General features: G+C 29.3%; 1 protein-coding gene across 5 annotated transcripts in view; it reads left to right on the top strand.

Moving 5' to 3' along the window:
• The window catches only part of LOC143047914 (cyclin-dependent kinase 8-like), a 29,252-nt gene extending 20,266 nt beyond the window's left edge, over positions 1-8,986 (top strand). For 3 of the 5 annotated variants that reach the window (XM_076221256.1, XM_076221255.1, XM_076221258.1), the window contains exons 13-14: positions 2,580-2,609; positions 6,015-8,986. In XM_076221256.1, the coding sequence (XP_076077371.1) occupies positions 2,580-2,609; positions 6,015-6,107 (123 nt within the window). In that variant the 3' untranslated portion in view covers positions 6,108-8,986. The remainder of the gene's footprint in view (positions 1-2,579; positions 2,610-6,014) is intronic. The other 2 variants (XM_076221257.1, XM_076221259.1) reach the window with 1 other exon arrangement.
• Positions 8,987-12,229: the final 3,243 nt, after the last annotated feature.

Genomic DNA, 12,229 nt, shown 5'->3' with positions numbered 1-12,229 from the left:
ACAGTCATTTCATCATTGTTGACCAGTCAAAACATTAGTCATTTCATCATTGTTGACCAGTCAAAACATTAGTCATTTAATCACTGTTGACCAATCAAAACAGTCATTTCATCATTGTTGACCAGTCAAAACATTAGTCATTTCATCACATCTTTCCATGCTTTCAACCTGTGTTAGTTATTTCACTGTGTGTAGCTATCCCCATGGAAACAAAACATGTATCAGGGAGTCAATTTTTAGTACAAGAAAATGATGTTTGAAACCAAAACTATGGCCTATCAATTCATCCTTACAGTTACTGTACTGTAAATTCAGAAATTGTGATGGGATATGTTTCACCAAAAAAATGAAAACACATTTCAAGTTTTGAAAACAATATTTGTATGTGCCAATTTCTGAAGTAACCATTAATCTCACGTTTGTTTCATTATAAAAAATACAATTCATAAATTCTAGATAAAATATCTGAATTTACAGTATTCGTTTTTGGAATGTAGACATTAATAAAGGATGATGATAAATATCTTAATCAGTGTTTAGATCTCTTGTCCAAAAGCTTAAGTAAGATACTAAAATAGTATGCATATTTTATGCAATTTGTTCCTTTTTTAGCTGACCTGGCATAAGTAAGGGTCATGTTAGCTTTTGTCATCAACTTGTGTCCATTGTCTTTAAGAAAGAAAAGAATAAACATGAGTTATTGACCCTGAATTATCTGGTTTTTTTTCATTCTCCCTTTTTATAGCAGTAATTGGCTGTACCACATGAGTTTCATAGGATTTAGGTTAAAAAATTTAATTGTAAAAAGGATCAACAAGACAAGATTTATTCATTGCCAATTGGAGAAAATCTTTCAACCTTTTTTTGGAGTATTTTGACAACCTGTTATGCAGTTATTTCCTCTTTATTGTAAATGTTTACTGTTTTTGCAGTTTAGTTGTTATCTAAAAAACTAAAGGAGCTAGGTTAAACATGTAAACCTACTGTATGTATCAACATTCTTTTAAGGAAACTGGCTTTCTTAACCAGTGGAGCAATATAGGCTCAGGTGTGCTTCTTATCAGTTTGGTATCAAAAACAATACTTTTTGAAATAATCAATGAATTATTAACCAAACAATCTCAGTAAATGGTTAGGAGTTTGAATATTTCACTTTAGATATCAAAAAGTTGGCATACACTGGTGTTCAGAATAATTTTGAATAACATTTTCTTGTACGGAAAACACATTCTATTGTATCAAAAAGTTATTTCCTGAAAGTAAATGTACAAGGTGTGTGTGTTTACATTGAATGTATACTGACCTGAACATTTTGTACCCAGCATGTTATATAGTACAGTCTGTTTCAGAGTTGTGATGTGATGTTAAGTTTTAGTGTTATATGTATTAGGTGGTTTACCCCCAGATTGTTCCTTTTCACTTCCTCGTTGGACAACATGGGAAACGAAAGTAAAGATTCCCTAAATAAATTATGGCATGGAACAAACATTTAACAGTAGAATTATTTTTGTTATGTATCAACAACATTTCTTGTTGCTGTGCTTTTAATTACTTGATTTTGCTTGACAACAGCAGATTTTGTTTATTCATTGGCTGAATAATGGTATATTTAATGAACTGGACTTTTTGAAGAAGTTTTATTTGGTCTTGGCTTTTATAATCTTTTAGAAAATAAATGAAAAATTCCAGCAAAAGAATCGCTCCCTCAATTTTAAATGCAAATCTCAAGAACAGACTATGTGTTTGAGATCTGGATAGGACTCTATGTGCATCCATCCTTGGTAGAAGGTCAATTTTAAAGGGTTGTTTTACCAGCAATGGAGTCATTTTGTTATAGAATATACGCTACTGGCTTTCTAAACTTGCATTTTGTTTACAAGCACAACCTTGCACATGCTTGAGTACTTTAATATTATAAAGGTCTTTTGAATTTAAATTACTATTGGAGTGTTTCTACACCTGCTAGCCACAAGCAGTTACCTGAGTTATGCCATTTTCTTAGATTAGTTGCAAGAAAAATGTTTTTAGAAATATCAGTTTCAGGTAACTGTTAAGAATAAATGAACACCTAGAATGTTTTACTTGCAGTATTAAAAGGGTCAATGTTTTTGGCTTTTGAGTCCCTTCATAAGGTAACATTCCCTTTGGTTGTATTACACAGTTTCAGGGAAAGAAGGGTTATGCAATTTCATGATAAATTAAAACTGAAAAATGGATAAATCATACACAGCTGTCTTGGAAACAATCTCAGTCAGTCATTAAGTGGGATATTGGAAAAGATAAAGAATAAGTAAATCAAAATTACGTGGAAGATAAAAATGCAGATCTTTCAGATTTTTTAAAAGATATTTTACTTGCAGCAGTTTACCAGGTCACATTCTGGACTGACAAAATGACTTTTGTTTGACATTTGATACCTTACTTTGAGTGTTTATGACTGTAAAAGCTTCAATCTACCTGAAATAACCTGCAAATAAAGTTTACATTACCTGATCTACAGAGTGTAAGCTCACTAATACAGCATGTGTTTTTGTCTTGCTTTGCTTTCTATATCTCTTTTAACATTTGTATATTTCAAGGCACAGAATTGGTACCCCTACAAAAATCAAGTAAGTCTGAAATTTGCGTAACTTTTATACACAATTTTATTCTTCATTGGTTTCTTTGTTTCACTACTAACTTTTTGGTATCCAATCAGATGTTTTCAGCGAGAAGAAATATTCAGGTTGTTCTTTTCAGGTACATTCAATTTACATTTTCAATTAATAATCTTGAACAATATAATGATCAAGGATTTCTATTTAAATTCTTGGTATGATGTTATATTGACATATCCATGATAACACATTCAGGTTAATTACTGGACCCTATCATGATAACTGCATGCCTATATTTATAGACATAAGAATAAAATTGATCCACATTTATTCAGAAATATTATGATAATGAAAACAGTTTTTTATTAAAAAAATATATTTTTTTGCTGCACAAATTGGGGGATCAATGAAAATTCATTTAAAATGAAAAACTTTTTTATCCCAATTATTCATCAGATAAAATCTATTAGCCTTCTTGTTAGCCCATTATACAGCATATGAGACTTTTTTTTTTACCTTATTTTATTAAAATTTATATTTTAGAGTCATTATTCCTATTTAAAAGTTTAGATTATCCAATTTAGAGCAGATAGTTTAAAATTTATGACTTAACATAAACAGTAGCTAGGATGTCAAAGAAAGCTTATTTTAAAGTGATTTTTCAAAAATAAATAACATAAGTAGTAGCTAGAATGTCAAAGAAAGCTGATTTGTAAATCGATTTTTCAAAAATATTTAAATTTGAGAAGGGATTTTCAGATTTCCCAAAATAGAATGCATTTAAGATCTTACTGAAATGTTACCATGAAATTTGTCTTGAAGAACAATACTTCTCATAAATATTTTCATGATTCTTGCATGTGCTCAATATTTTCTGAGCCTTATGAACTATTAAATAATAAAGAGTACTTAAATGCATGGCAATGACATTAATATTCCACGGACTCCAAAAGTTTCACCCATTTGAGATATTTATTTTTTCATGAAAAAAAAGCCCTTTTGTTTAAATATCTTTCCAAACAGATTTCATACTTACTAAAAAATAAAACTGGGTATTAAAGTTTATCTGGCTAGGTTGTAGGAAGTATGATATATATATGTATAAATTTGTCACAAAGAATGTTAAATGGTGAATGAGTGGAATTGAAAAAGTGAATACCTATTTAATTTGTGCTTCCATCTCCTAAAGATGTTTTAAACCTAGATCTTTGACACTTCTAAGAATGTTGCACACATTGAAATAAGAACCTCCCAGTTCCCACTGGAATTGTTATCCTATTTTTCAGACTTAGGAACAGGAAATATTGGTTGTCAAGGATGTTTATAAGATTATGCAAACAAATTGGATGCGTTGAAACTGATGAATTTATGAAAAAGTCTATGATTAATTAAGCATGTTGATATATTAATGCTCTTTGGGAATCTGCATGTGCTTTTGGTACTGGTTTATTAGGGTAGACTGAATTTTAGATGAATCATTTTGTTGAAAAGCAATTAATTAACCCCCAAAAATAATGCAATTTTGAAGATCCATATTCTTATTGTTAAGGTGTAAAAAGGCTCCTGATTGAACTTACTCAATTTTAACATATTCATTCTCACAAAATTTATTGGCTGCTGCACCAATTAATGAAATTCCTCTCAAACTAACTTAATACCTGAACTAAAATGTCTGTCACTTAAATAATCTTCAAGATTTTCATTAATCAATTTATTATCTTACAATTTCATATTCTTAATGAATTCTAAAAAAGGATGTATCAATAACTTCACCTTTCCTGCAGTAAAAATTGTAAGAAGTAAAACATAGGTGTTATTTTCTTGCATGGTAGTCAACACATTAATTCCATATCAGAATTAAATAGGTCTACATATTAGATTAACCCATTTCATGTTCTTTAATGAAAGTCTGAAGAATGAAGGCAAGACTATTGTATACTTTGGGCAAATGTTGTTACATGTAATTGATTATAAGATATTTCAAAAAAGATTTTTTTTTAAATTTATTACAGAATAGACTTTAAATTTGAAACTATGTACTCTATTACATTTAAATTCATACATTTTGATTGGGTGCAAGTAGTATATTTACTAGGGTCCCACTTTGATGCTTTTCAGTGAATTCTGATTTTTTTGCAGATATTTTTTTATTCAGATGGCTGTTGAAGGTACATTTGAGGAAGACCAAATAATACTTGGAATGTTATTTTTGCGTGTTTATAAATATATATACTTTATCTCATTTATAGGACAACATAATTAGTTATTTCAACAGAATTAGGAATAATACATTGTTCAATATTAGGTCACCTAAATTGACCTAATTAGGTATGATACATTGTTGAATGAGAGGCTGAAGGACCTTTTTCAAATGTCAGGATTGGGCATTATTTTTTTCAGGAATTCATGATTGGGCTTTTATTTTTCTTGGGAATTAGGGCTTTGCACCTATCAGGAATCAGGAATATTTGGTAAATGTTTTGGAATTTCGAAAGAATAATTTTTCCCGTGAATTCTGGATAACACACCCTTTTACCCCGCCCTTCTTCAATAGTAAGTTTTCTGATAAGGTGATATTTAGATGTACTTGGTATGTTGTATCCATTTCTTTATAAAATATTGCATTCCATCAAGTTACTGTATTACTATCTTGGATTATTCTGCAAAGCAGGGAATTCCTAATAATTTTCCTATCTCATTTATAACTTTCAATAACACTTTGTGTCACTTCCAAAAAATATTTAAAAGAAAGGGGGAAATGAAAACAAGATCTCCATCAATGTGCATAGTTAAGGTTTCAAAAGTGGTTTTTAAAAATCAAAGATATAAATAGTCTAACAATGCTGAAATATAGGAATAGGAATAAAATATTTTCCAAAGGATGTTTAGCTTCCAGTTATTTATCAGGCAGTCATACTCCTCAACATTCCCACCATAAATAAGCCCTTTTTTAACTAATAGGGGCAAGAGACATGTATAATATAAAATACTATTTAAAGAATGGATTGATGGTATAATTAACAGGAAGTATTGAAGGATATATTATGTACAGGAAGTATCTATATTGAACTGTTAGTTCTGTTCTAACATTAGTATTTTATTTTTCAGCTTTTTTTTTCTTCATGAAACAAAACTTGATCATCTTATGATATTATGCTTTATTTTCAATTTTGATTATGTATTATTTTGAACAATGCTGTTTTGGAAATTTCACTAGTATTTTAATACAGTTTTCATTTATTTTTTTTCCAAGTTTTTTACAGCATTGATTCTCCTATTGAGAATCACTGTTTTTAACATATTATTTATTGTTTTACATTAAATTATGATTTAGGTTGGAAATTAATGCTTTTTTCAGGAGCTAGGAGTTTTATGAAAGTAAATTACAATTCAATCTGACGTTTTCTTCTTTTGTAGCACATTCATAATGTTCAAGCACAGCAGCAACTACAGTTTTCCTCCAGCAATATACAGACATCAACTTCATCCACATATACTTCAAGATTTTGAGGGATTCAAATTTGTGACTATCTACTAAAAATTGACTTGAATCGAGAACTTATAGAACACGTATGGAAACCATTGTTTGCAAGTTATTGTTGTGGGAACTTTGCAATCAAGTTACTGGTACATTTGACAATGCTTCTGGTTTCATATTTGTTATCAATTGCCAACTTGAAAGAAGTAGATTTTTAAACTGTTATAAAATACTGTGAAATCATTATTATTCTTTGGATACCAATTTTCATGGATTTCTTGGGTATGGGGAAAACTTGAATTTAAATGTTCAACTAATTGCAAATTTGCTGTATGATTTAGTGCAGACTTTTAGAAATAACGAAATCAAATATCCACGAAAATGGAAGTTTTCCTCAATCCATGAAATTTGGTACTCACGAAAAATAAATGAATCCACAGTATGTTACAATTATGAGTGTCAAATTAGTTATCTATATTTAAGTATCGTATATTTTTGTAAAGTCAACATACATGTAATACATGTATTGGGTTTTATTTACTTTTACAGTATACAATTTACATTTGTTTATTTCACTTATTTCTCATGAGATAATTTATTATGGAAATAAGTTCTAGCAGATATATACTGATAACATTATATATATGCAGTAATGTGAATTTGTATTGTATAGAAAATTGTAAATATAAGTACAGGAAGTAAATACACAATCACAATACACTGTGTATACAAAATGTTTAAGAATTTTTAGGTCAGTCATCAGTTTAACTTTTCTTTTTGAATTGATACTACATGTATTATATTTTGTCATGTCTTTATTATTTCAAAATGTTTTCTTTATATTCCATTTTCTAAGTTTACAGTACTGCTTTTAACCTAAAATATAGATTATAATGATAAAAAAGTAACTGGTCTTTTACAAAGATGTCTCATTTCATGTTTATTTGGTAGAATAAATTACCTGGAAAAATTGTTAGGATGATATGAATCTGATTGACCTACTTCTTTGATTGAGATGAAACTGATTGACCTACTTCTTTGAATGAGATGAATCTGATTGACCTATTTCTTTTATTAGGAATCTGATTGACCTATTTCTTTTATGAGATGAATCTGATTGACCTATTTCTTTTATGAGATGAATCTGACCTATTTCTTTTAATGAGACAAATCTGATTGTCCTGTTTCTATGAGATTATTTGGATTGAAGTATTGCCTTAGAGATAATTCTTAATGACCTATAACTTTTACAACACAATTCAGATTGTTTAAGTAGATTATTGTTGAGTTAATTCATTTAAGGTGAAACTTATTGACCTATTTCTTTATGACATGATTCTATTGACCTAATTATTTGATGACTTGATTTTGATTGACCTATTTTTTTCATTGGATGATTCCAAATGACCTATTTCTTTCATGAAATGATTCAAATTGACCTATATCTTCACCTAATAGAATGATGCTAAGCATCTGAAAAGTTCAGCTAAATTTTGGATGAAATTATATATCCTTAGCTTATTTTTGCTTTAGAATAGCAAGCTTGACTGTAGAAATTTGTTCCTATTTTTCTTCATTGGAAATTACATTTTCAAATTGTTTCTCTTTGCTAAGACTATTATAAAGCAACTTAAGTGATGATGTCTAAATTAATACAGTTTGTGAATATTACAATGTTATTTTGGTTAATATAATGAGTCTAAAGATGTTTTTGAATTACACATATCTTTCCTGGCCATACAAGGTGCTAATGTTTCTCTTTCCTGTGGCATTATTTTATGATATATTTGAAGTCTTTATCATATCTCAATATGTGTTCATAGTGCTATTCTGTCAACATGGTTTGTACAATTATTGTGGACTTAAAGTTTAAGGTGGTACCTAACACTACAGGGAGATAACTCTGTAAAATCAGCTTAACGTTTTAATTACGTTGTGTTGTTAAAGGGAATAGTAAGCTTCTCAATTATCAAAATTAGTGTTTGTCAAACTGCTATATAACCAGTGTAATTTTTCTGATAAAATGGTTGTTTCAAATTTTTGGAAATTTTTATATTTTTGTCATAGGGTCAAAGTAAATCATTTGTCAAAATTTTATGAAAATTAAACGAGCCAAATAAACTCCAGTGAATGTGTTGGGTACCACCTTAACCTTATTATTGTATGTATATATATAAATAATCACCTAAGTTGTTGAAGATTTTTCTGGATCAGCCGATCAGAAATCTTTACATTTATTTATGATCTGCATTATTTTGGTACTTCTTTGGTTTGATTTATATGCTAACATTAATGACTGTTTTAGATAACTACATTTTCTTTATCAAATGCAAAATTTTAGTGCTTTAGTATTAGAACTGTTAATTTAAATTCACATATGTACTATTATGTTTCTTTTTGAAAAAACATGTTGATTTTTGGGAATTCAGAATATGAAGCACATCCTTCATAACTGTTGTTTCATTTCTGTTCATATGGACAGTTAAATATTATTGTCAATCATATGATATTATATGATATATATCCCTCAAATCATTCAGTAACTTTTCACTTATTAAAATGGTCAGCAACTAAACTTAGGAGCCCTATAATTTTTTTTAAAAGTCATTTAAACCTTACAAATCTATTAAAAAATATATAATTAGTTCAATTAAACCATAGATTATTATTTATTTTGAATGCTTACTGGCTAGCAATCTGAGTAAAATTCCAAATCTTAAGATTCTCATTGAAGAAGTTATCATCATGATCATATTGAATTTGAAAATTCCAGACCTACATTAAAAACTACTATTTTTGAACATTTAAGTCTGTTTTGACTATCTCTGTTTGTTTGTATAATTAAATGCATGTTTATATTGTAGGGAGATTGTTTAAATGAAGATGTGTAAAATAAAGAATATGGAGAATATGGTATTTTTTTTATTATTCAATCTTTGATTGCTGTTTATATGTAGACTATAATATATTGAAGATTTTAATACATGTATGTGTTTTAAAAGGACAACTACTGTAAGCCACCAAAGCTCAAAGGACAAGAAAGTGACCATCAGCACGACATTTAGAATTAATAATATATAACATAAAACAGATTCAGTGTGGCTTTTAAGTGGAGGTCAGTTTAGTTTAAACATATTTTATTTGCTGAATTAAAGCAAAATGGATTAGACACAAGTAAATCATACTTATGAAGTCTTCTCCATAATACAATATAAAGTTACAAATAAAAGTATAATATAATGGACATGCATATAAAACAATCAGTTTATACCATATAATACTAGCTTTCACAGGTGACCAAAGAGGAGAGAAAGTAAAAAGAGAAAAAGAAAGTTTGAAAAGTCATATAATTCTGTGATGATGACTTGTGAATTGATGACAACGATGACGTTCTGTGTCAGTAATAACAACGCTCTATCAAGGCATAAGAAATCTGTTTGACCTTTTTTTGAAATTTTGAACATGTTTGAAAATTTGAATATTTTGTTCGTTCGAAAGTTCCAAGTGTCCGCAAATTAATAGTTTTGTATCTAAAACAAAGTTTTTAGATAGCCAGTTAAGGTTATGGAATGAGGTTTTTCTACATAATGTGTATTTTGGGCAAACGAAGAAGTAATGGTAGACATCCTCAACATCGGACCCACAATGGCAAGAAGGATCATCTATAATATTAGCTCTAAATAGGTCATTGTTTAAGAATGAAGCGGAACTCAGTCAATTGACATCCCTGTTTTCACAAAGAATTTTAAAAAAGTTCTTGATCTTCCACTGAGATTCTTTTTATGCCCCATTTATTATTATGCCCCATTTATGGGCATTATGTTCACTGGTCTGTGCATCCGTCTGTTGGTTTTTCTGTTCGTCCATCCATTCGTCTGTCTGTCCTGCTTCAGTTAAAGTTTTTGGGTCAAGGTAGTTTTTGATGAAGTTGAAGTCCAATCAACTTGACACTTGGTACACATGTTCCCTATGATATGATCTTTCTAATTTTAATGCCAAATTAGAGATTTTATCCTATTTTCACGGTCCACTGAACATAGTAAATGATAGTGTGGATGGGGCATCCGTGTACTTGAGACACATTCTTGTTTTGAATCTTCATAAAGGTCACTTCTCAAATTTAAAAAGTATGATGAAGTGGTTACACAGATAACTATACTGAGATGATATATCATACAAGCAAACAAAAGTTTTTGGTTGTTCTAAAAAAAAAGTCTGTTTACTATATATATCAGTAAATAAATCATGCCTCTATTGTGCTCTTTCCTATAAATTATTGAATTGAATTGAAATATTAGATATTCATGATAATAAATTTACTGATAGAATGATATGCTAAACATAGATTTTGTGGAGACAATGATATTAGAAGGTCACTGTGCCACAGTTTTTAAACAAAAAAATAGATTATTTAAAATTCCAAGAAGCAATAAAAATCCCATGCCAGAGAATGACCAAAAAAATTGGCCTTCATACAAGCAGCAGCATATATTACTATAAATTGAGCAACATTAATGTCCCAAATACACAGCCTACGAAAATTTGTGATTGAGACACCTTTGAGCCTTTAGTATATTTATAAAGAGTAGTTGGATGTATATGGTTGATTTTAATTGACTAGGTCATTGTCAGTGTTTATGCAGAAGGATGGAATATTATATTTTGCCATTAACTCTCTGTTTAAACTTGATAACCTAAGCACAGTAACTAAATAGTATGAGTTTTCTCATCATTGTAGTTCAAAAAGTGAATTTCATTATATTCCTCTCACTATCAACTGCTACACTTAACCCTTTCCTCCATAATGATGCTTTTTGACGCCACCCCCTTTACTCCATAATGACGCCTTTTGACGCCTGTGTAGTGCCTCAGTTGAAACGTCTGAACTGCGAAAAATCTGTATCAGACCTAATAAAATTTGTATCTATTAATATAAAAAGGATATTCAAGAGAACATCTGACTGGAATTTCATTGATGAAATATTCCTTTTTGCAATGCATTGATACTTTAAACCTGATGATTTCTTTTTATTGAAAAAATCCTATGCGAATCAAGCATGTACAAATAAAATATCAATGGAGGAAAGGATTAATTTAACAAAAGAGGGTGCTGTATTTATACCTAAAATATTAAAGAGTTAATATTGCAAACTAAAAGTGATGACTGTAATACATTGGTTTTATCATATCTTATAAAATAAAAAGAAATGATTGTCTTAAAATTGTTGTTTTCATGTGGTTTTGATATGCAATTGTAGAGAAATATTAAACTGCAAATGAGTGTTTAAATTTAGAATAACAAGCAAACAAGATCCACACACTCTTTTTATTAACCTTAATAGTACATATAATATCAGCCATTTATTTATGCAACCTGTCTCAGTCTTTCTTGTATTCCTGTCAATATGAATTAGCCATTTTTGGAAAAAGAAAAAGGATCAGGGGGTTATCGTCAGTCAGACAGTGCCCTTTAAGTCCTCAAATTTTTGTCCTGCATTTTTTTTAAGTTGTTATCTCTGTTCTGCCTTTTTATTAGCTTTTCTTATCACTTTGTGTCTGTCATTGTCGCCTGTTGTTGTTAACTTTTACAAAAATCTTTTCCTCTGAAAATACTGGGCCAAATTTAACCAAACATTAATCATCATTAGGGTATCTAGTTTTAAAAAAGTGTTCAATGACCTGGCCAACCAACCAAGATGGCCATCATTGCTAAAAATAGAACATAGGGGTAAAATATAGATTTTGGCTTATATCTCTGAAACCAAAGCAGTTAGAGCAAATCTGACTGGAAAAAAATGTTTATCAGGTGGAAATGTATCTGCTCTAAAATTTCCATACAAAATTATACAACCTATTGTTGGGTTGCTGTCAATGAATTGGTACTTTTAAGGAAATTTTGCAATTTTTGGTTATTATCTTGAATATTATTATAGATACAGTAGAAGTAAACTGTAAACAGCATGGCAAGATCTACAAATAAGTCAACATGACCAAAATTGTCAATTGACCCGTTTATAATATTTCCCACATCTCATTAAATTTCAATTTGAAAAAAATAACTAGTACGTTGTGGTGTGTATTATTCTTCGGTGATTAGTAAAATTATTCGGATTGTTTCGGATGTTTTCTATATTTCTTGGTTATCTTATAATTA

This window comes from Mytilus galloprovincialis, chromosome 10, assembly GCF_965363235.1.
Source record: "Mytilus galloprovincialis chromosome 10, xbMytGall1.hap1.1, whole genome shotgun sequence".
Taxonomy (NCBI): Eukaryota; Metazoa; Mollusca; class Bivalvia; order Mytilida; family Mytilidae; genus Mytilus; species Mytilus galloprovincialis.
This window is presented reverse-complemented; position numbering and strand designations above follow the sequence as displayed.